Consider the following 25,998-nt stretch of genomic DNA (forward strand, 5'->3'; position numbering starts at 1 on the left):
GTAATAGACAGATGGCTGTGTAATGATTCTATCCCAATGATCTCCGGGCCAAAGGTTCATGTTTTGCCCGAGGCTACGGGTGTAGGCCCCAGACTCCGCCTTGGAAAGGACTTCAGACCTTTTCTGTCTTGGGGGTTACAGATCAGTACCCACAAGGAGATGCTCGAAGATGAGTTAAAATTCCCAGACTTTGCTTCAGGAATGGATTTAATTAAATACATACTTTATTGTGCTATGCTATGGCTTCACATTGAAGGGCAGAAGGCCCAAAGCAACAATCATACCTTTTATATAAACTGTACTCTGAGCTAATTTGTCAAGGCTGACAGTTATCCCTGGATATTAAATGAAGCAGTTGACATTTTGTGTACCCTGCGAATCGACTCTCACATTCAATGTGTAGTGGTAGAGATTTTCAATATAGTGTCTAAAACTGTGGTCGACACCTGACATTTCTAGGTCACATTGGAAACTAGGCAACGACACCTATTAGCCAAGAAACAGGGCAAAGTAAGGCAGAAATCCCTTTCTTCCTGTCCTACCATTAGTGTTAATCAGATCCCAGCTTTCTGGCCTTTGTGGGAAGCTGATTTCGAGTAAAACATGTTTGTTGAGGACAGATGGGAGGTTTTCTTGAGGATTTATTGATGTATTTTTCTCCAGTTTGTATTTGTGTGTGTGTGTGTGCATTGTATTTGTAGCCTGCTGTCCCTATTTGATGGTCTGATTTGGGTTCTATTATGTCGCCAGCAGGAGCTCTGTTCATAGTCGCAGCATTGGCACCAGCCGCCCTGTGGGTGTTCACAGAAACCATCTGCAGCAGGGGTCTCCTAAACACACCACAGCGGTGAAGGGTGTGGCACGGTCTTAACGGAGCTTACACGGCTTTTATTGATTTTCACATTTAAGAGGATCTCTATTATTGCTGATCGCCGATCAGTGCACAGCAAGCCTTACAAGACCCCGGGCTGCTGGAGCTCAGCTGGAGCAGCAACACAGTGAATGCATTGTGGGTGAGGAGTTATGTTGTTTGTTTAGAGAGACATCATGTAAGGTGTTAGAACCCTGAACGGGTGGCAGAAAACAGCTTCAGCTGTCTGTATATTATCTTACTATTTAGGTGATTTCCAGATGATGTACCCTGGATAGAAAGCCGTTCACAGATTACCCCGTCAATTTGATTTCTTTAAAATCACAAAAAAATGACAAGTTCAGGTTAGGGGTAAAGAGTTGAAGCACAATATAGAGTACGCCTTTTAGTCAGACAGGAAATGACAAAGAGCTCTTCACTTACTTTAAGTCCTTACATACAGCAGTTTTGGTAGCGGCCAAGCAGTTCAAATTATAACGCTATAGACACTCCTGTTGCAACAATTCTGGACCCTATATTGGAGGTTATTGTTTTTATGTGGCGTTGAAGTAAGGTGACATTAGAAAAGTATGATGTACAGGAAAGTTACACACAAAAGTGACATAATTTACACATGTACAGAAAGCCTTACTTGTAACAAAGTTAACAAATCAATGATCTTTTCTGAAAGCTTATCAAGTTTTTTTAGATTTACCTTAACATAACCTTCATAGGCTGTTTCACGATGTTAAACATAGGTTTGGGATTTTTTAAAATCAAAAGTCATACAATCTTTGTCTGCAAGCCTTTTTTTTTTATGAAAATGCAACTTGATACATTGTATTATTGCTTATTTAATTGCCTTCATTTTTCTGAAGTCTAAGCAGACTTTGCATTTTTGGTATAGCTAACTTGAAGGCAGAGCTCTGCATGTGCCAAATAAAGGCCAGAGTGGACCCTCAGTGGTCGTATTCAGAAGCCTTGGATCACAGACCAAGCTGCAGCCTTTGACAAAATTGGGAATGAAAATGTGTCTGAAATGAATCACACTGTAAAAATATTGTTGAACCTTTTGAACAATATGTTCATTATATGTTTCAGTATTCCTTTGTACATTCACTTGTATCATGGAGGATCCTGAGTGATACATATATTTACCTTGCAAATTGTCGAACCATTCTTAATTGTTTCTATCAATTTGTATAATGAGATACAGATATATTTCCAAGAATTCTTCTTTTAAGCCTGTTAGGCCCAGACCCTAAGCAAGGATATAGAAGTGCAAACACAGACATGCTCCCAGGGGCCAACGACACCCCTGAGGTTACATCGTACTGAAGAGGAGCCCAAGACAGGGGCAAGGATGAAGTGGGGTGGGGGGGGCTTTAATCTGCTAATATAAAAAGAGCCTTTAACAGCTGCTCTTGTGCCAAACTCCCAATTCTTAATCTTGTCAACTTTCAGTTCAGCTGCTCTGACTGTGAGCCTTATTGTGAATAACAAAGAAACAACACAGACAACTGTCCATGTTTCATTGTAAGTGTCTTGTTAGAGAAGAAAGAGCATATGTGACTGTGCTGTGCATTAGCTTGTTGCTTGTGTGTATGTGTGCGGTTCCCCACAGTGTGAGACACTATGCACCAGAGTGAGCAACTTTTTTTTGCATCATTTCCCTCTTCCGCCTAAGCATAAAAACATGAATATTTAAAACTACATCAAACAAGCATTCATGAAATATTAAAAAGTTGAGAAACAAGAAAAGCTTTTATCCTCTCTCTTATTCATGTGTTTTCCAGCCTCTCTCTTTCATTCCCTCTCTTTTTTTTCTTCCCCCCCCCCCTCCCCCACACACACACACACACGTTAACACACACATGCAATGCCACACATGCGCACCAATACTGTAAGAATTTACCCACAGGTAAGAACGACAAAGCCTCCCGCTCCATCCACTCTTCTGTGGTATCAGCACATTGCTGCATTAAAGAAAGCAGGCAGAGATACAGGAAAATTCAATAATTTACCTCCGGATTGAATTTCAGGCAAAACACATTTAGTAGTCTTGGACGGTGGATGTCATGTTGTACAAGATACCTAACGGATGTGTCACTATTTTAGGCGGGCCTGTACTCTGTAGGAACTCTGCCTTTGGAGGAGTCCCACTCAAATATGCATCCTGTTTATTGAGATGATTTTGGCTGAAAGATTAAGCACCCACTTAATCTTTCATGCAGTCATTCTTCTGTGTATGTAATGCTGTCTGTTGAGATGGCAAAGTTAATCTGTGAAGCCCTCTCTTTTCCTCCTGTAATACTCCCTGTTACTCCCCCCCTCCTCTGTCTCTTTCCTTCTTTCTGTTAGGGTAAGAGCTAGAGGCTGTGCTAATCACTGTAGCAGCAGCTCTAAGCAGATGCTGCTGTGTTTTTAGAAAAGATCCTGTTAAGTGTGAATTAAAAAAAATGATGTGTAGGGGTAAATCCTGCTCTCCCCTTTACCATAATGACTCATAGTAACAACGTAATCAACCAGTTGGTGTTATTTCTACTGCCTTGTCTTCTTCTCTAATATTTGGGGGCACACGTTCTAGTTTTCAGCTACTTTCTGTCCTATTAATTCAAGTGGGCTTTCTTTTTGTAAGGAGCTGCACTGGCTGAATTGACTTGTTGGATTATGAAAAGGCTGAGGTTGTATCACGTGAGTCTGTCTTTGTGCAGCTACACGATGTGTTTTGAAGGAAGCAGGAGATTAATGTAAGAAAAAAGATTCCTATAGAGCTGTACGGCTCATTGATTCTGTCATTTTTGCCGTGCCTCTTTCGTTTATGCATTTATTCTCCTGCTTGTGTTTGCAATATTTTAATACACCCTCCGCTCAGTCTATTCCTCAATGTAGGACAGTATAGTGGAAATAAAAGGATTAAAGGAGATGGCAATTTTTTGTGAAGGGAGCCTTATTTTATCAATCTTCGCCCTCGTCCTCTTTCCCTCGGTCGCCTCGGTCAGGGTCCGCCGCTTAAAAAAAAATGAAAGAAAGATCCCTTGGTGAGCACTCATATTGCAGGCTAAATCTAATCAAAGGGAGAAGTGCTTTTAAATGTCTTTTGTTCCCCCGGGCGAGACGTTTTTGGGCCTCTCCACTCTCGCCGAACGTCCTGCCCAAACTCCACCGCCACAAGATGCAATTAATATTGAGCGGATACCCTGGCCTGCTCTCCCCTCATATAATAACAGTGTTAGAACAAAGGTTAATGCTTTGAATCTAATCTCTTTCCTCGTCATTTTCAATGGAGTTGTGATGCAAGCAAAGGGAGGCTGTGATGTGAAGGGGGGGGGGGGGGGGGCAGCAGGTCTGCGTAGAGATTTGTAGTCAGTGAGGGGCTCGGACGAAGGCAAAATTAATTACTGGTCTCTATAAATTCGATGTCATGTCTCATTTTCCCTAATCCTCCCCGCCTTTTTCACTTCCTCTTGGTGCTAACAGAGAAGCTTGGGAAGACTAATGAAAAGGCCACTTGGATGCTAATAGCAAATTAGCCCTCGTGTCACATTTGGAAGCTGTGAGTGAAGTGACTGCCTGCTCAGTGAAGAGGTGGACTGCTGCTGCCCCTCACAAACAAACACATAAAGAACACCAAAGAAGGAAATGTGTTTGTGCAGTTCCGTTGTTGCCTCACATAATGTGTGTCCCTCATGCTTCGCTGCTGTAATTGTGCGATTGTCTGACTGTTTGGATGGTGAATAATGAGCTGGATTTACTTCAGTCTCTTTTTTTCGGCTGTTTTTGGTCTGGACCAGTCATGTTTAACAACTCCCTAGGATTATTGTCTGATAAGTCACAAACATATTGAGTCACAAAGTTGCTTGGATAAAACATGCCTTTTCTTTGGTGAGTCCAAACAGACATGCTGCAGAGGAAAAAGAAAACATATTGATGGGGCTTTGGATCCCAGAGTCAGCGTCTGTTTTAGTTTTCAATCTGAAGAATGTTCCAAAATATTTTAGTCTCTTGCAGAAAGAAACAGTATGTCAGCAGCATGCAGTTTACGTCTCTGAGGAACAATGCGACTTGGATGACAAATGCGGTTAATTTTTGTCTGCTTGAAGAGCCAGTCACGTATCCAAAACACAACACAACTACACATCTGATGTACAAAATATGGCAAAAACAGACTGCGGCCAGTTGTGTTATTGTTTTATGACTGCGCTCTGACAAAGGGAATGCACAATCTGAAGTATTTATGGGTTGTTTTTTTTCATTCAGCTACAGACTGACTTGAGTAAGTAGCTCTCTCACTGTCTCTCTCCCATTCTCCCTTGTCTTTCTTCTTGCTTATTTTCCATCACAGCCAAAAAGAAATCCCAGCACTTGACTTGGGTGTTGCTCACTCACATTGCAAACGGAAGAGAAAAAATCTATCGAGTAGAAAAACAATAGTTGCTCCTGAGAAGGCAGCCAGCCAGCCAAAGTGTAACGTGCGTTTATGTAAAACTTATAATCCAATTAACAAGTACAAAAAACCTGTGATCACTCTATTATGGGAATACAATGGAGAGAGGTGCCATGTTCAGGAAACTGCTCATGTGGAAAAAAGGCAAATGGCGTGAAATGAGTGTGTCTGCTAAAGTGTTTGTACATTATAAAGCCCCATGCTGTGGCACTCCAGCGTTGATGACTCCGTTTTTTTAACCTCTGTCCTCTGCAGGCATACTTCCGACAGGGTGTTGCCCTTCAGTACCTTGGTCGCCATGCCGACGCACTGGCCGCCTTTGCCTCCGGGCTGGCCCAAGACCCCAAGAGCCTGCAGCTACTGGTGGGCATGGTAGAAGCCGCCATGAAGTCACCATTACGAGGTAAGAAATTGTGCCCAATCGGGTCAAATGTATGTATTGATATTTTTTTTTTCATGTGTCTGCGTCTAAATCTTTTCATTTCTGTCCCTCAACTGCCTGCATGCCTGTCGCTAAGATAATCCCCACACTCTGTCACTCAGTTAGCATGTTCAGGTGACTTTACCTGTCAGATTTTTAACCGTACAGCAGGCAGGCCATCTCTCTATCTTTCTGTCTGTCTGTCTTTGTGACTGACTGATGGTGTCAAGAACTTACCTCTGGACCTTGAGCCCTGACGTCTGCAGCTTTAGCACATCTTATTGTTAGCCGGCCTGATCTCACACACTGATAGCCTGTTATCTTAATGAGCATCCAACACTAATGCCATTGTTTGCGACTGCCCCTGTGTAAGCCTTTATTCCAAAGCTGAGTGGATTTATAAGTAGTGCATTCAAGCCAAGATTGTTACTAAAATGTGTTCTGGCCTGTTTTGCATTATAATCGCTTGTGTCGGCCAACTGCAGTGACCTGATTGCCCATGAGTAATCAGTGTGAGCCGGCCTAATGAGCCTCAAAACAAACCTGGCAGCAGTTTTACTTCACATGACCACTGCAGAGGATTTAATATTCTTCAGATCTGGATGGCAGTGACCTGCCAACACGGACTTAGTCATTCTGCAGTGTTGCTTTGTCATCATCTCTTTCAAAAAGGAGCTAAAACCTGAGCCTGTGAAAAAAAATGTGGCCTTGTTTTATAATCCAAAATTCACTGAACTGTACAATGAGATCAGCAGCTCTAAGGGGCTTTGTTCCGTGAGGAGTCAGTCTTTCTTTGATTGAATACAGCGGAATATTTGTGTGCAAATGCAGAATGAGAAAAAAAATCAAGAGACCAAAGAATAGGGAGCCCATCTGAGCAAAATTTAGTTTATAAGCCTGTCGCTGGAGCAAAAACTAAGAGGTTTTGGGTGCGAGCCCAGGCGTGAGCATGCTGGACCAGACTGGTTCCTCTCGGTAGGGAAGAACCAACAGTTAGCCCAAGCCATTTAATCCCTTAATTGTTTACCTTATTTCCCACAGTGCCAGGCAACCAGTGAGGAACCTAATCCGAGGTGTGTTGAGGAGAGGTAGCTAGGTCAAAGGATTAGGGGCAATGATCCTCTCAGAGGGGCTGCTGGCACAGGGGGACCATAATCAATGTTACGCCGGCAAACAGGGAGGATAATCAGTGTTACTCAGCCTAAGTCCTCTGATAAGAGAAAGGTAGGCAAGTGTTTTTTTTCCTTCAAGAAGGAAACGCTTTGCCGTTCAGACGTGTTTATCTACCTGATAGTGCTCTCATCCCGGGATTCAGCTTGTTGATTATCTTACCTGCCAAATTAATTTCAGTACAGCAACACTTAATGTTTAAGAACATCACAGAGAGCCACAGATATCCCTCTCAAAACACCATAAACCTATAGTATACATGAAGTCATTGTACTCCACCTGTTTGTTTTGTAACAACATTGTAATTAGCCTAAAATATATAATCCTGATGGAATTACTCTGAAATCTCTTATAGCTGTTCCGTAAACACTACATTATTCCCGACTGATGCCAAGAAACAGCTAGCTGTATCTATCTGTGATTGCCTTTTCATTTATCTGAGTCATTTATCTTACCACCGACATCCCGACACACTCTGATGTTTACAGTCCTCCCAAAGCACCTTTATGATTTTGTTTTGCCCCAGAGCAAAGAAATCCATCTCATCGCATTCATACCAAAATAAGCAAATACATAAATTACAACAGAGGAAGACGAATGATGAGCCTTAGAGAACAATATCAAGGCAAACATCTTGCAGGATCCTTTGTGTTGTGAATTCATCAAAGCTTGCTCTGCTTCTGCTGTTAATTTAATATTATATGCAATACTCTAGTTCTTAGCCTGTCATTTTACAATGCAACACTCTCTCTCTCTCTGACACGAACTCCCACTCCTCCTTTCACAGATCAAGGTTTTTTCTCATTATACCAGAGTCAAGCAGCTGTTCTGCTCTCAAGTGACTCGTACAGTATTTCCCACAACAAAAAGAATCTCACACAAGCAGAAACGTGTGCAATCTTACCTCCCTCTTCTCACTGTATCTGCCTCTCTCTGTTTGCCACTTCTGATAATCACTGCATCAGCACCTCCTCCAAATAATGATTGTCCATCTGTGGCATTGGACAAGCTGTGGGAAATCAGTCTTTCACAGCTTTATCTCTGTTTTAGTATGTATGTAATAGCACGGTTACGTTCTTCCTATTCATCCTGCTCCAGTTCTGCCTCTCATTCCTCTGATTTGGTCCAGAGAGAGTGCAAAGGGTCCATTAGCCGTTAATTATTGGATTGTTTCCCACATATTCTTACTCATAAGGGGCTTTTTCACTTTAAGATCCGTCCAAATGAAGCATGAAGGAGATGGATTCACAGTGTGGCAGTTATTGACCCAGGCTGGATCATTTGCCATTAAAAAGCTTGTCCTTTAACTGGAGGATTTGGAGCCTTGTTCATCATCATCTGCCATGCTGAGGAGCCTTTGAGCACAGCTCTTTTGATTCTGTAACACAATAAGCACCAGAGCGACAGCTTAGCAAGGAGAGGACGAGTGAGGAGAGAATTATTCTGACAGAAATCAATAAGGTATCACATTACTTGTAAAAGAAGACTACAGATTATTGTTTCTCTGTTGTTCAACAAGTTCAATGAAAAAAAAAACATGCTTGTTGAAGAAGTTTAGAATGAAAGGCTATATTCATACTCAGAATCAATGTCTTCAATTGTTTAGTTTAAGTTTAACATAAAACACAACTGGACGTGGTCAAAGTACTTAATCTTCAAAACTGACCATGAAAAATAACTAAACTTATAGAATTTTTTTCTTTTCATAGGATTTATCATTAAATACATTTAAAGTAGTAGTGTCCCTGTGTTCTGCCAAATTTCTATTTTATGTTATTGAACTTGCGTGCGTGTAAAACAATCCCCCCTGATGTTGTCACAACTCCCTGTTTATGAATGCCGAAGCCATGACACCTTATTTAAAAAAGGATTCTTTCTCTGTTTGATTTATGACTCGGCTCTTGGTGTCACTCTGAAGGCAATTACAAGCTATGAATGGATATTATATGCACGCAGCGTCTCTGTGAGCACGACATTCTGCCAAGTACTGGAACAGAAGCTATGCTCTTGAAAGAGCATCATCAGTTATGCTTTTGAGTGCCTGTATGGGGAAGCATCTCATATTGTGTGTGTGAGGGTTCTTGTGTGTCTAAGTGAATTAGCATCTGTGTGTGTTTCCAAGAACTATTGAATTTATTCAGATTTTGTGTACTTGCTGTGCCTAAGTGTTTGTCTAAACAAATGAAAGAAGCATTTTATGAAAGCTTGTGTTTTTTTTGTGTGAAAATTCTGACTACACTTGCACCACACATAGCACAGTAACACCATGCTGTTATCTGTAAAGCGCTTTGACCTAATTAGTAGCATCTCTGTTCAAAATATTTGCAGATATTGGGCCCTAAGAGTATAGAATTCCCCAGATACACTCAGATGTGTACATGCATGCAAATAGACGCCAACACACACATATACATCAGTACACACAGACACACGTACACATTCTTGGGCGTGCCTCCTTTGCCCCCCTTCCTGTTGTTCGATGTTGGTGTCTGCCAGAGGGCTTTGTAATCTGGAGGGGCTGTGGATCCCGAATCCCACGCGGCCCAACATTGATTTATGTCATTGTGTGCGTTTTCAGCCTCTTCAAAGGTCACCTTGTGTGTCTCCTTTGCTCTGCATTCATCTGCTGCTGATACCGTGTGCATAAGCTGCAATAGTTTCCTCTGATCATTTCAAAACCAGTGCACCCATCTATATTCACGTAAACAGGCATACAGGCTGACATGAAGAGAGGGCAGGAACATCAGTTATCTTTGTGGCTTGTAAAGACAGTTGTCCGCAGTGGTCTGAACTTGTTTTATTTGTGTGCAGGCCTTCTTGAAATGACCTGAGAACACCCCAGTCAGAGAAGAGGGAGCAGGAAATGGTTCACACTTAGAATTTTTTGTCAAGCAGTCAGTGATCGCCGTCACTCAGCCAAGAAAAAAGAGATGCTTACCTAAGCAGACAAAACAAAACTATTGCTGGAGGAAAGCAGAATCTGAATTTAGACAGCAGTCACGCTTGTCAGGGCTGGTAAATATGTAACGCACTTACTGCTATCAAAGTCAGATAATGCTGTCCATCATCATGTCAGCACAAGGTTCTGTTTCAGCACATTGTAAAGTCTGTTTCTAATCTCTTTTCTTACTCGTGTCCTTCCTGCACAGAGTCTCTGGAGCCCACCTATCAGCAGCTGCAAAAGATGAAACTGGACAAAAGTCCCTTTGTGGTGGTGTCTGTGATTGGCCAGGAGTTGCTGACAGCGAGCCACCACACAGCCTCTGTTGTGGTGCTCGAAGCCGCTTTGAAGATCGGCACGTGCAGCCTCAAGCTACGCGGCTCCGTCTTCTCGGCCCTCAGCAGCGCCCACTGGTCCCTGGGCAACACCGAGAAGAGCACCGGGTACATGCAGCAGGACCTGGAGGTGGCCAAGACCTTAGGTAAGGAACTGGACAAGAAGAAGAATAAACACAATAATAAAAAACAATTATCTTGTTTATTTTTAAGGACATCCAAACAAGGTGTTGTCCAGCCTTGTGGAAAATATTTTTTGGTCTGATATCTTCTTATCTCAGAACAGCTGCTTTCTTTTCGGTGTATTCATGTATTTACCAACAGTTGCTGGTGCCCTCTTCAAACATTATATCCATATTACTAACTGTGCTGCCCCACTGTAACTTTAGTTAGTGTACAACAAACAGCGGGACTTAACATCAGGATATATAAAAGAAAACATTTCAAGAAGTCCCTGATGCTTAGTCCCAGGCTGAGGTAAATGTAGGTCTGGGAGCCCACCAGGCTTGCAAAACATTTGTCAAAACCCTGACCAACCAGCAATCCAAATATAGTTATTTGACTTAATAATGATGTAACACCAGAAAAGCAGCCAATGTTTTGAAAATGCTGTCTTACAAATTACAGAAAGACTTGGAACGTTTCAAATTATTGGCAATCAATTGAATCCAGTCCCATATATTGCTGGCCCTTGTAATTGTAATGTCTTTCTGTCAATGTCTGGATGATGAAAACCAGTGGAGTGATTTTCAATAAATGTTCATACATTTATTCACATTTTCTATCAGATTAATTTGAATGTCTGTGGTGTAACCATGCAACATACAGTACATATGAACATCAGCATGATACCATTGTCAATGTGAGCATGTAAGTGTTCTTTTGTTTCTGTGCCGTATAAAGCCTTTTCCTCATTCTGCCATCCGTAAAAAAAAAAAAAATGAATAGACTGACCCATTTCTCTGCTCAAAAATAGATATTACTTGCAACGAGTATGGATACGCTGCCTGCGTGGGTGTTAATATAGGAGGAAGACGGATAATTTGAGAGAAAGACAGTTAGGGAAGGAAAAACCTTAAGATGATAGAAAAAGGGGTGGAAAAAATGAAAACATAGAGTCGCACAGACTGGCTCCAGTCTTCTCGCCCCCACACAGTTTGACACATGACTGGGCAGAGCAGCTGGAGATAAGGAGCTGTGGTTCTCAGGTGCAGTACACAGAATCATGCTTTCCTTTGGCCCTGTCTGTGGGGCCTCTCTGTCAGGCAGAAATAATAAGGCTTTCCCCTCTCACCCTCTGCAGCACCGAGATCAACAGAACCAGCTGTCAGGGAAGCCGCTCTACTGTGGAGAACTTATACGGCCACTTTCCCTTTTAAGGCTGTGGCGGGATGTCAGCAGCATAGATGTGGTTCATCACATAGCTGTTCAACAGTGGCCGTGGAATGATGTGAAAAAAAACACCAGTTGCTTTGTAATCAAGTAGGCTGTACCGTAAATATGCTTTGTTGGCTTCTCTTCTCACCGCTTTTGTTTTTTCCCTCTTCAGGTGACCAAACAGGGGAATGCCGTGCTCATGGGAATCTGGGCTCGGCATTCTTCTCCAAGGGAAACTACCGCGAGGCACTGACCAATCATCGCAACCAGCTGGTTCTGGCCATGAAACTAAAGGACAGAGAGGTAAGAGGCACACACTGAGACATTGATTTAACAGGATTACTATAAGCACAGAGGAGAATAAATTGAGGGTAAAAAGTGTTTTTTTTCCTTGAGTCTTTATCATGTTGTAGGAGTGGGGTTTTGCTGTGCCCAGCATTTCTCTAGTCTGGCTGTTAAGAGTGTATCTGAAGGACAAGTCTGAAGGACAAGTCTGAAGGACAAGTCTGAAGGATGCAGAGATGCTGCTGCTCTTTGTCTATTCAGAAACATGAATGACAAGTTGGTGTGGAAAACAGCAGTTGAAGGCGATGGGGGAGGAGACAGAGTGAGGCAGATAAAGAAAAGGCCACTAGGATTGCCTTAGCACCTGGTTTACCTTATTATTAATGCAAAACATTTAAATGCAGATATTATGCAGATGTGTGGGTGTGTTTGTGTGTAATGTGTGGTTATCCTTGTCACAATGAGTCTGGAGTTCACATACACCTGTTTTGGAAAATGATTTACACAGATTAGTTTGTTTGAATATGTGGCCGAGAGAGTAAAGACGAGTGGGAGGGACAGCAGATCATAAAGAAGAGGGAGGGGAAATTAAAAAGACTAATGCACTTTTCATGGCTGTTTGGTGCCCCCTTTGTCACCTCACTCTGTCCCTTATGTCTGTGTCTCTTATGTCTGTCTCTGCCTCTGCCCGGACCCTCAGTGGTCATTGTTGGGAGGTGACAGGTGCTTGTTTCAACACAATCCCTGTCACACCAGGAGAAGAATGGCCTCCGTTTCCCCTTCATTCCTTATCCTCCCCACCAGGCCGGCAGCCCGGCTTGTTTGTGTTCCCTGATATCAGGACACTTTTAAGTCCAGTCAAACACAGCACAATGCACCAGGATGAAACTAATTAGTGACAAATGAGGTCAAGGATCCCTCTGACATGTCCCACTCCTCACAGTTTTTGAATGTGTGTTAAGTAGAAGTATGATTATGAGCCGACAGACACCAATGCCAAAAACCTCTGTCATGTAATGAGGTTAGAGAGAGATATGAACAAGAGACATAGAGTGTACATGCTCGTGCACTTTGTGTCAGCTCTGAGGGTTTGGTTGCTCTGCATACTGTCAGATGAAGCAGTAATTGACTGGCCTGATTAAATGTGTTAACTTGTTAGTGCAGACATATGCATTTTGATGCCTACTACTTCTTTCAGAGCGAAGACTTGTTTGAGTCATTGTATTATTTAAAAACCCTAAAAGTACACTACAAATGCAGACATCAAATTATAGGGCACCATACATTACTGTACAAGTATATCATACATTATAGTGAAAGTATATCATACAAGTATATAATGTATAACAGTCAGTGGTGATTCAAAAAATGGCAAAAAAAAAATGTATTGGGGACCCCTCAAACCAGCGTTCATTATTATTTTTCACTCCCATACAGATAATTCCTCTTCATTTGCCTTCGGAAATTCATTGACAAACTTTGGTTTTCATAGCAGTAGTGCATGGGACAACTAGCAGGAAATAGAGAGTAAGTGTTATCAGATAGATGAAGGTAAAGATGTAAGTAAATCTTGCAGGATGGTATAGTATACTTCATTAGGACATAAGTATATGATTCATTAGTGTATCAGTACTTAATGCGGTTGCTGAGCGAGGTTAGTGTACTGCAGTTCATCAAAACATATGCACACAGAAAATAACAAACTGTATAAAAACAAAAACGACTACAGGCACAGGCAACAATAGAAATGGTGAAAGAGAACAGCTTTTGTTAGTGTTTTTGTCTGTTTGCTTGTGTTTTCTTAAGTTTGAGCTCTCAGGGCCACCATGACATCACTATGAAACTGCTGTAATCCACAGTGACCCACATATTCAGGCACTGACTAGTGAAAAGTGCTATGCTGCTCACGTGTTGCTTCTTAAAAGGAAAGTTCCTCAAGCTTCACCCCATGCTTGCACACAAACAGGCCCGTCTTGAGGTGGAGGTCATTGAACACCACCAACAGTTGCATCACACAGTATGCAAAAAGAACCGATTGGCCGTGGATGGCCCTCCTTACTGCCCCCCCTCCTTCTCCCCTCTTGTTCCTCTGAAGGCCCCCTAATCAGAGTCATATGTGTGTCACACCACCTGGTCTCCCTCAGAACACACTGGGGCCTGGTGGATCGCTCATTAAGGCCGGTCTGTTGTTTTTGTTCCTGATGTGGACGTTTTATCTGGCCTTTCTGAAGCTGAGGTCACTTCCTAGAGGCCGGGGACAGGATGTTGTTTCGGACTGGATTTCCAGTGTACAGTCTAGTGTGGAAAAAAGAGAGACTTGAATATGTGGCATCGTTTCCAGCTCTTCAGTGATAAAGGAATATGAGCCATATGTGGATTTAAACAGCTTTAATTAGAGTATATTGCAGTTACTGAGAATTTCCTGGAGAATTTAATAAAAACATATACAGTTAGATGTTTGATGTGATAAAAGGACCTGGAGGACCATGTGGCTTTGATAGGACGTGGGATGTGGTTTTTTGATTCTGTTTAGCGTCAGGTTTTGATCGTATGAAAATAAAAAGCTCAAAGATTGCAACATATTTAAATGAACTGTGTGTGTGTGTGTGTGTGTGTGTGTGTGTGTGTGTGTGTGTGTGTGTGTGTGTGTGTGTGTGTGTGTGTGTGTGTGTGTGTGTGTGTGTGTGTGTGTGTGTGTGTGTGTGTGTGTGTGTGTGTGTGTGTGTGTGTGTGTGTGTGTGTGTGTGTGTGTGTTATGACTCTTTTTTCCTACTTGAGAAAAGATTTTGCACATCAAATGAATTGCAGGCATCTGGGTATGGATGGAGGTCAGAATAAAGGTCAACTTAATGATCATGAACCTAGAACAGACAAACCTCCTCATCCTAACTGGACTGGAGAAACTTTGTTTTTTCCTCAGCACACAGGCTTAAGTGATGAACTCTAACATGTGTAACATAAACTGCCTGACCTTTTGGCATGTTTACAACTTATCTGGTCCCTGATTGAAAGCTTGCTTGTCCTGCAAGCAGTGGTACCAGGAAATTGTGATAAGGTAAGCTTTGGATGAGCAGGATTGTTTATAGCAGGTGCAAAAGATTTTTGACAAAACAAACAACCAAAAATAATATTACCACAGAAAAACAAGAGTCAATTCAAATTTAAATAAATGCAAGTTACTAAACAAGCGATGAAAGCACTACTGCCTGTACATTACTATTAAACAAATCAAATTGGCACATAAACTAGACAACCGCATTACAAACAATCACAATAAAAATCATATTGACTCCAAAAAGCATCTGTGGATTAACAAAATGATTCAGCTGTAAGCAAAAAAATACTGCAGCACTGCCAGAGTTACATACATTATGGTCAAGCAAATTTATTTCATTTTATGAAAATAGCAATTCACAACTCTTGCTCGCTAGCAGGTACTTGCAAGCTGTAGCTCATGTCAACTGGAGGTAGAACGACCATGAAAGAAGTATCTTACATTCTGCTATTAATGCTAACTTAAATTATCAATGCAGCTCGTTCAGACAATCCCCCTCCTATTGGCCCTCCTCAACGTCCTTATCATCGTCCATGTTTTTCATCACAGTGTCTCCACTATGTGAGAGTTCTGTTTGCTTGAATGAGCAGTCAGTGATTGTCATCAGGAACACCACTTCTTCTCCCTTTTTTCTTTACAAACAAAGGTAATGCTGTTCACAATCAGCTGATCAGGTAAAACCAAATAGATTTGACACTTCTAGTCACTCATAGGCTAGAAACCGTTCATTGAATGTATGTTTGTCTCCTCTCACATATTCAATTACATTCAGTTTAATTGCAAGTCTATGAACCCTCCTGTCATATTACACACCTACAGTAGCAGCCTCATCACTTGTGTCACTTAAAAATCATTTTGTAATTCATAAATACGATTATATTTATCTTTTTAAATAAAAGCCATGTTGATACTTCCATGATACCTGATGCCATTAATATTATTGGACAGTACATCATTGAAACATGAAAAATACAATTTGTCACTTGTGGAATTAACTTCAAATGTCTTCAAGGAATTATCCCCTAATCCCCTAAAGTGGCTTTTTGGTATGCATTTTGTTTCACTAGGAAACTTTTTCCTTATGTTAATGTTTACCTATACTGGTACTGATACCATCAATAGTACTAAGTAGTTATGTGATCTGAAGCTCTGGTTTACCATAAGACTTCAGATACTAGTCTACAATGGGGAGAACAGGGCCCCTGTGTGATGAAAGAGCAAAGAGAGACAGAAAACAGAGATCCAGATGGGTGTTCTCCATAAATCCAGAGGCTGTACAGTACCTGGGTCCTGTTAGGATCCATGCATGGGACCTCTTTTCATCTTCTCATAACCAGGGGACAACAATCTCTTGTGGTACTGTTTGGCACAATGCAGCACAAAAAGCAATTCCAGCTTTGGCCACATGCTTGTATAGCTTACCAGCAGACTCTGTGACACCAATAAATCATCCTTAGTCTGACCACTACACTCCTCTGTAAAGGAGAAGACCAGGGAGAAAAAAGAAAGAAAATAAAACAGAATAGAAGGCAGAGCTGGAGGAAGGCTCAAAGAGTGAGTGCTCTGTCATCCGCGACTGGGACTGGGAGCTGCGATCCAAACCAATGAGGTCATAGGCTAGTGTGAAGTTAGTGTTTTTCTTTAGCTTGCTGCCTTTTGGAAATATCCTAAGCAGATTTTCAGCTGTCACATATATATACTGCAGATAGAACATAAACATCGTCTTTCGTAACTTTAGCTGTGTGTGTCATTTCCAACTTTTATTCTTGTCCTAGTTTCCACACCTGGCGATATCTTAGGCCTGCCAGTAACCATCTCTAACAAAGGCCTTCTCTGTCATTGAGAAACAAAGCTGTTCAACATGGTCTTTTCTCTTCAAACTCCTTTTACCATCCCCTCTGTTTGTCTGTGACGTATTCGTCTTAAATAGTAGGTTTAACTAGAGGGAGGTAACCCCTAATTTGGGGTGTGAGTATCTGGGAGAAACTCAGGCGGCCTGGCAGCGTTGTACTCTGTAATTATGTCTTGTGTAATGTTGAAAAGAGTCTACGCTGCGTACTCCCCTGACCCAAAGTTGAAATTGAAGCCGAGATCAGGGAAAAGTAAGAGAGATACAAACATGTTTTTTTATTGGATCCACAGTTCTTCTCTCTCTTACTGCCATTCTCTTTCTTCAACTTGCTTTGTTTATCTGCTCTCTCTTTCCCTCTCGCTCCATCTGCCAAAGAGGAATTTTTGCCCCCTGCTCTAAAAGTTGTTCAGAATGTTTCATCATGGGTGTTTGTCTTGCTCCTATAGTTTTGGGCTGTATGGATATTTCTGGACCAGAGCGGGTGTAATGAGGCCGAGGGCTGAGAGATGAACCTCCAGATGAAGGGTGAGGAAGAGGGCTAAGTGTGGGTGTTCTTCTTGTCAGGGTCAGGGTTTGTCAGCACTCCAGCAGAGGAGGGGATCATTAGGGAGTCATTAGGGTATAGACGTGTGCCTCCGCCACCTTTCTTGGGGCCTGTGCTAATAGAGGATGGCAGGGGGTGGATTTGGCACCCCTGTCTCTTCCTTTTAGCTTCTACAGCTTTTCTGATTAAGACGACGGATTTGGGGATGATTAGATGGGCTAATTTAGCTGAAAAGCTGGGTGGGTGCAGGCGTAGGTGTCCGACTAAATAAAAGACAACAGCTCTCTTTCTCTCTGTGCACACCTCACAGGACAGGGTAGTCTTTGAGTGCACTCAGCTGGTGATATTACCTTTACAATAAAACCACTATGAGCAGTGCTAGCACGTACAGTACCTGCTTCCTCACCTCCTGTTGTTGCTGGACGGAGGCACAGGACATAGTGCTGCAGCTCTAACAGCACGTCTAACCCGCTGTGCCTTAATGACACACAGGCTCTCCTCGGCCCAGTGGTTCAGAACTGCTCTACAGCCGCTCACTTAGCCATGAATCATGAGAGATGGACGGCAGCCTTTAGCCAATGGGCCATGACCAGAACTGAGAAAGAAGGATTTGTGTGTGCCTGCATTAGTGTGTGTTTTAACGGGAGCACACATCTGTGTTCTCATATTCTAATGTCATGTGAATGTGTCGTGTCCTGTTAATGTGTGTGTTTGTCTTGGACCTTTTCAGTGTGAAATATTAGAAGACATTTTTCTTAAAAAATTAGGATCTGTGTGAAACATTTGATGGTTTTCCACATGAAAGCTTTCTTTGAAGTGCCCTTGAGATTTATTGCTCTTGATTTGATTGCACACAAACAGATAAGTGTGTGTGTGTGTGTGTGTGTGTGTGTGTGTGTGTGTGTGTGTGTGTGTGTGTGTGTGTGTGTGTGTGTGTGTGTGTGTGTGTGTGTGTGTGTGTGTGTGTGTGTGTGTGTGTGTGTGTGTGTGCGCGTGTGTATGAGTGAGATAAGAAGCCCATGAATGTGTGACTGACGCCTGTGGCTGGATTTGTGCTTGTACAGGTTGCAGTGTCATGGTGTATTCACTGACCTACCATGCCCTGCAACATGCTGCTCACCCAGAACAAGCCGCTTTGTAGGTTCATAAACATGTAGATTCTGTGTATGCACATGTATGCAAACGTGTGTGTGTGTGTGTGTGTGTGTGTGTGTGAGCATGAGCATGCACTGTGCATTTGGTGCATTGGGGGTCACGCAGCTTTGTGTCCCCCCCCAGTGGAGCATTTGGAAGGCTGTCAGAGAGATGAATGACTGCCGTTATATCGACCACTGCTCTCTGCCTCTCTTCTGCCTCCGCCCGCTCTTTCTCCTCAGCAGCACATGCTCCATTTCTCCTTTCCTCTGCCCTTTCATATCACCTCCACTTCCTTTTTTTTTTTTTTTACTATTCTTTCTACTCACCTCTTCCACACTCCTCTGCTAATTTTTCTCTCTTCTAGACCTGTTTTGTCTTATCTTTTTTCAATTTTACAAAATCCCAGACTGTGTTCCCATGTTACGCCAGAGAGTGGCCTTTAGAAAGAGCAGACGCATTCCTCTGTTGGAGGATTTTTTCCCTATCAGGGGTTGGATTTTTAAATTGGCTGCACAACGCTGAATGCTGTACAGACTCCTGATTAAAGCATCAATACTAGTGCATCACAATAGCCTTCTGCTGATGCTACTCTAACAGGATCTTCATCTCAACACTGCAGGGTGTTGTGGAGATTGAAGAGCTCACAGTTGGGAACTTGGAGTAATTTGTCTTAAATATTACACCTTGTCTATCTTTCACTCTCTTGCTGCTCCAATCAAGGGCGATACAGAGGGACATATTAGATCTCAAATAAACAGTGACATGGTCTCAGGGGACTCCTTCACTCTCTGACACGCTGCCGTGGTGCACTTTATGATTATAGATGAAAACCAGCAGACACAAAGATAGTGCTCATCAGAGGGAGGAGGGAATCCAACAGTCTCCTTTGGGGTTCCCACAGCACTGAGGACACTGAGTAGTAGTACGCAATAGAGATTTTAATCATTAAGAAAATCTAACGTCCGATCATTAATCTCGGCGGAGGGGTTTGATGTCACACAGCGAGAGGGATGAAGACCGAATGTGCCAACTCATCTTCCCTAGATAATGGCTGACGATAAGGGATGGGTCCCGATTAAAGGCGTCAGCCAGCGGAATTTTAGTTCGCACGGCTTTGATTGAAATGAATTGCATGTCGGTGTAGCCATCTGAGACACTCCCACCTCCATATCTTCCCTCTTCTCTGAGCGGTCCCATTATAGTTCTCACTTTCTGGAGAGCCTGCAAGTGGCCCAAAGAGACTGGCTAATGTGTTGGCTTTCAACCTGCGTGATTAATTCATTATCTGATCTCATCAGACTAATCCTTATTACAGAGTTGGTGAGTCCTTTCTTGTAAATTTGGATTCATGCCATCAGGGAAATCTAGGTTTTCTTTAATGGTGACCAAAAATGTATCAGAGTCCAGACTCGGGGCAGACCTCCCGGGCTAAGCCTAGCTCTCCATCCTCTCTCCCCTCCGGTCTCAGTTCAGCTCGGCCTTCATCTAGGCTGGCCAGAGAACCATTTAAAGCTCTGGAACTGCATCCCTTTCTCCGGCCCGATCGATAGTAGAGCTGTCAGCAAGACGAATGGAGGCTTTAGGAAGTCCATTTTAATGAAGGAGAAGAAGCGAGGGAAAGAGAGGTAGCTGGGAAAAGGCGCAGGGAGGGTAAAAGATAGAGGGAGAGTAACTGAAGGTAGTTATGAAGGGAAGGGAGGAAAAGGAAAGAGGGGCAGAGAAAGAATGTGTGTATGTGTTTATTGAACGAGTGTGTAGAATCATGTGTGTACTGTCTCCAGTGACAGGGGTTGGGGAGGGCTGGACGGGGTTGATTTAGCTACAGTAAGACCTATTTCTAGCTCAGCAGTGTGAAATGGCTCCTTAGCTACAGTAACTTGTAAAGCACAGCCCAACACAGAAACCTACATTAGTGGACAGAGGGGATTTCATCTGGCCTGCACACCAACACCACATCAAGTCCTCTGGCTCATGAATCATGTCAGCAGCTCTGTGGTAAAAAGATATTGTTGTGACAAGGGGGAGCTACAAATCCAAGGCTACTCCCTCCACAGCTGCCCTCAACCAACACACTGGCCCGCATCAAAAGATTGGTGTACGTTTGCATTGAAAGATGCCTTCTTGAGCCGACATTTGAGTTGGGATTTTTGTTGGTGTTGTAGTTGGTTTGTTTTAGAGTCTCTTTAATAGGCATTCTGAGCTGATAGCATTTGCCTCATGTCAATATGTAGAAAAGGCTGCATGCTAATTGGTGATTAGGAGGTAAGGTCAGGGGTTAGAAACTGCCAGTGATGAAGACCAACAATCTCCTCTGGGCTGTGGCCCAACTGGACCCAATTTATCACTCATTGGAGCAATTACTGGCCCTGATTAGTCAATGTGACTGTGGAAAACGATTTCTGCATAATAGTCAAAACACCAACTCAAGTCAACAGCAGTCTAAACATTGAGAGTGTTTTGGTGCTGGGTTAGGACATTTAAAGTCAATATTGGAGTTTATTTACATAATCATGGAGTACTTGTATACTTGTCAAAGAGGGCGCTGGTTTACAGACACCTTTTTATTCACAGAATCGACATAAAAATGTAGACACCAACAGCACGTGCTAACAATGCTAGCAAATTAGATGGTGAGTTATATCCTGTTACCTGTTTGTTCTTCTTCTCCTCATGCTTAATAAATTAATAAACATCAACCTAGTTTAAAGGATTCATCTCACAGTTTACACAGCAATATGATTTAGGTTACTTTGTTTTTACACTAAACATCACCTCCAGATATGTAACATTTTGATAGATAGCTCAGTCAGTTTACATATAGCCTACCTATACAAAATGTTTATTTTTTTAAAGATAACTTAATGTCAAGTACTCTATGCTATGATCAAATACTAGCATTTAAAACCAGCACTTGCAGATAAATAGACATTGTTTCAGAAAGCTTAAATAACACAAGATGCTCCAAACGTGGCCAACTTTTACTAGCTTTTTCCTGATTCCATAATACTTTCTGTCCTTCTGTTTTAAGAAGTAAAGCAATGTGGCATTTTGGGACCAGGGCTACTGGTGATAGTATCAGCCTTCTCTATGTCTTAGAGAAATCTATGTGTTCTATTGATGATAATAAGCAATACATGATCAAATCATTGCATAGGTGTAACATTCCTACGATTATTTTTCAAATGGATGTGCAATTGATTAACTTGTACCCTAATTTCTGTTACCATGACGTATACTTACATGAATTAAAAAATGAAAGTTTCCACTGCAAGTCGGTTAACATGGCGCAGTATGTTTTGGTCTTCCTCACTTTTCTCTTGTCCCTGAAACAGGATGTGTTGTAATGAAATGACCTTCCTCCATCTGGGCTTTCTCATCCTCAGATCTTTAAAGATTGAAGTCAAAGATAGAAACCAGTTAAGTCCTCAACACTCGTTCGTCTGTAGAATAAAGATGAGCTTGTCCTCAGAGTTAAGGTGAAATTCAGATGGTGTGGTGCAGTTTCCAACCGCTCCATGTTTGGGGGGAATGGTTTCTGTATTTCGCTGCAGAGAAGGGTCTCACAGGGAGAGAGAGGTCAGCGCAGCTACAGGCGTTTGATGTTCGCATTATATATAGCAGCAGCACACTCTGGGATGTAGGAGACAGCATTTTTGCACAGTGAGGAAATGGTCTTCTGCAAGACTCTCTGACATCACGCCAAAGCCGGGGATTATAGCTCCTCATTTTGGCTGCACTCGAGCCTCCTAACAACTCTTATACACTGAGACTTACTCTCTTTCTCTTTCTCAATCTGTCTTCGCCACTCTCATCTCCAGCTTTTGTCCCGAGTTACAGCAGTGTCAGCATTCTTGTCCCTGTGGCGCTGTATCCAGACCTTCCCCTCTCACTGTTGGACAGCAGCCCTGTGTCTGTCTGTACGAGGAGGTGGAATGTGTCTTTGTGGAAAGCGCTCAGTGAAAAGCAATAAAATGGAGAGAAAATACGAGGCCCCAAGTGAGTGAAATGAAAGTACTCCATCTTAGAGGGGACAGAGGCCTACGGGTTCTGCTTATACTTGACCTTGCAGCTCACACAGTATGGTCTCTAAATAACAGTCCAGACAGGCCTGAGCTGGCTACACATCAACCTAAAAGAAAGCTCTTGAAAGTGCTGTCTTAAATTGAGAAAGGGACCAAGTGGAATCAAGGTTGTAAAATATTCAGCAGACGGCCCAGAGGTGTGGACGGCTCTTTTACTTTATTGTAGCAGAACTCAATTTTGAGACGCAAGTAGCTAATTCTGGTGCTGTCAGCTCGTTTAATTACAGCCGTTGGCAAGGTGTGGCTATCAAGCTGGACTGTTCCTGTACTCTTGTGGCACCACACTTGAACACACAAATATACGAAATACTTTGATAAGATTAATGATGTTTAATGACTAATGCTGAGGAGAAAGGGTTCGGTATGAAACTCTTTGTAAATGACTGAATTTATTATGTATTTAGCCAACTCAAAGTCATGTTTTCTTTCTTGTGACCTGATATTTGACAATTAATGTTTGGTTTGTATCTTTAATACAAGCAGCTCTGTTTCACACTGTGTTTTGTTCAAATGTATTCAATTCTTGCATCTCTTTCAGGCATTTGTTACTCTTTTTCCAAATTGTTGTTTCATGACATTTTAAATAACAACTTATAAACCACACAGGAATCATTGATCACACACACACACACACACACACACACACACACACACACACACACACACACACACACAAACATGCACAACCATATCATCACCATCAAAACCATCGTCAAATAAAGGTTCCTCTTTATCACCCAGGACACAGTAGCACATAGAAGAATATGTCTTGAATGTGTAAATGTTACTTTCACCTGTCAAGGATATGAGTGCATGAGGTAAAAAAAAAAAAAGAGAAATATCTGAAGAATGATGCAGTGAAGATGATAACACATTTTGGAACGAGGAATATTATCTCAATAAAGATGCTTTTTTCCCCCCCATGAACAACATGGAGTGGAGTTTTAAATGCCGTTATTCTCCGTCTCAGGGTTCGTAAAACCCAAACAACCATAACAAATCTTTTTCAAGTTTAGTAGAAATGATGACCTTCACAGCAGAAGTGTTTCTGAGAGTCATAATGTCCCTGCAAACTGGCCATTATTTGTTTTTAAAGTGTTTGATATCAGATTTGTGTTTCTACAAACTGCACACAGCTGCTTATGTGGATTACGTTTTGTCATGGTGCTGATGAATTAAGTGTTTGCTGTTTGTGTGTGTTGGTGTGTTTAATGAGTCGGGCATCTGTGAATATGTGCATGGACACGTTTTTGACTTCATCGCCATTCAGAGAGGCTTAGCGTGATTAGAGCGTTGTGATCCTCTGAAGAGTTAATGATGAGAGAAGCAGTAGCTCCACAGAGGCCAATCACACACCATCCTCTGACAGCATGTGGGGGCTTATCTTTCTCTATGTATTGTGTGTGTGTCTGTCCATGTGTGTGTGTGCGGCTGTGTGCTAACATATGATGGGATTTTTTGATATCCTTCCTCACATGATAGTGTTTGTTATCATATATCCTGAACACCATTAGAATATGCATGATTCCTTCGTCTGGATGTTTGACATTTGGGGTTTTTATGGACGTACAAAGCAGAATTCCTAATAACATTGCTTCATTATGCTAGTGAGAGACAAAGATCCAGCAGAGGAGGGGCTCTCTGTACCTCAGGGTCTAGTTCAGGGCTATGTTACACACTGCAGAAGGCCGAAGCCTGTTTCCCCCTCCCCAAACTCCAGGGGACTGACTGACAGGTTTAATGACACAGCCGGGGTTACGGCATGTCTCCGACTCATTTTCGAATGTGATTGAAGTTCGCAGTGGGTAGCTTTTCATCAGTGTTGAGCAGACAAAAGGGACCTTTTCCGTGTTGTCTTTGTACGTGTGTGCAGTTTGTGTTTGCTCATGTGCGCCTGCAGTTCTAAAGGGATGCACAAGAGAAAAAAAAAAGCCTTTATGGTTATTATCCGGGCTGTGCTGGAATCTCACGTTCCTGGAGATGATGAGTTTTGTATGAGCTTGTCTCTGGTGTGTACTACACTTGTTTATTGCATGGCATGTATACACAATGATGTGCTTGAGGAGGCTGAAAAAAAAAATAAAGTTTGGGTCAGTGTGTCTTTCAACCAAGATGCCTTTGCTTAGTACACAAATTTACAAACAGCCTAAATAGACAGAATTCAAAAAGAACATTGTCAGAGCCTGATAGAACAAAAAGTGACGCAGGACAAGTGAGATAAAGAGTCTGGTGTAAATATAATAGTAAGTGTTTAAGCTTTAGGGAAGACATAATGTTATAGACTGTAATTTACCGCACATCATTTTCTGTTTGTTTAAATTCCATTTCCTTTCATAGCCCCAAAATGCAAATTAAAACAAAACTTAACAGCCATTATTAAGAATGTTAAACAGCAGACTCGATGTTTGATTAACAAAAGGGACATGTGTATTAATATTTTCTAGTTTGACCCTTGTCCCATCAGTTAACATTTAAGAGGAGGAGGTTATGCCCTATCCTGCAACCAGCCAGGGAAGATTCAAATACTACACATTTGGGAAGCTGTCATATCATCCATCTTTTTAAAGAGTCCGTTCTGCTTACTGATAGTTTATAGTGTTAACTAGTATTGCTTTCACAAATATACTTCTCTGATTCTGTCTTTTATGAACAGCTCTTACTTTGTTTTCTGGGATTTACAATCAATCAAAGTTTCAGACCATCTTTCAGTGGGATATTCTCAATCTAGTCCCCCCGTAGTCTCCTACTGTACATGGCAGTGTGTCTATTGACTGGACTGCTCTGTAGACTCTTGCTCTGCTCTGCTTACAGTCCACCTCAGTTTAGGCTTGAGCCACTCACTGCTGCAGATGTGGGATGAGTCATGTAATAGTTGTTGATGTTGGCTCAGCTGTATTTCAAGCCCCCTCCTCCTTCTCACCCTTCTTTTCTCATTTCCGCCCCCTTTTCCTTGCTCCTTTTTTCTTCTGCTCCTCTAAACCGGCCCGCCTGCCTTTGTTAAGCACCAGTTAGGCATATGTTATGGCTACGGAGTCTGCATCCTGTCACTAAATGGCAGCGCAAAAGTGGCCTGTGATTGCTCCATCACTCCAGTGTGAAGAGGCCAATCTAACGCAGACAGAAATCCACTTTGTTTGAAGCCACGGTGCTGTTTTTCCCATCTTTCCCGCTCTTGACTGGGAGAAGTAGATTTCGATTGGTGCTAGTGTGTCTGCTTTGAGTCAGCTGACACTGTTTCGGCTCTTGCTCGGCATACAAAGTCATCCCCCCCCCCACACCCTAACACACACACACCTTCAGCACCTTCTTTTAGCTACATACTTGTCTTCAGTAGGGATTTCAGCAGAGCCAAATATTTCCTTCTACGCTGGCAAATCCCCCTTCTTACATTGCGTGACCTGAACACAAGAGGCATTCCAGAAAAATCAGGCCTTCAAATTCCAATACAGTCTCTGCAGAGTGTTTAGTAAACATATTCCTCTCTCTGTGCTCTCTACCTCTT

General features: G+C 42.3%; 1 protein-coding gene across 3 annotated transcripts in view; it reads left to right on the plus strand.

The window, feature by feature from the left end:
- The window catches only part of LOC110001945 (tetratricopeptide repeat protein 28), a 165,256-nt gene that overhangs the window by 90,340 nt on the left and 48,918 nt on the right, over positions 1-25,998 (plus strand). For all 3 annotated transcript variants that reach the window (XM_065964689.1, XM_065964692.1, XM_020657530.3), the window contains 3 exons: positions 5,553-5,700; positions 10,038-10,310; positions 11,714-11,844. In XM_065964689.1, the coding sequence (XP_065820761.1) occupies positions 5,553-5,700; positions 10,038-10,310; positions 11,714-11,844 (552 nt within the window). The remainder of the gene's footprint in view (positions 1-5,552; positions 5,701-10,037; positions 10,311-11,713; positions 11,845-25,998) is intronic.

Source organism: Labrus bergylta, chromosome 2 (genome assembly GCF_963930695.1).
Source record: "Labrus bergylta chromosome 2, fLabBer1.1, whole genome shotgun sequence".
NCBI classification, from domain to species: Eukaryota; Metazoa; Chordata; class Actinopteri; order Labriformes; family Labridae; genus Labrus; species Labrus bergylta.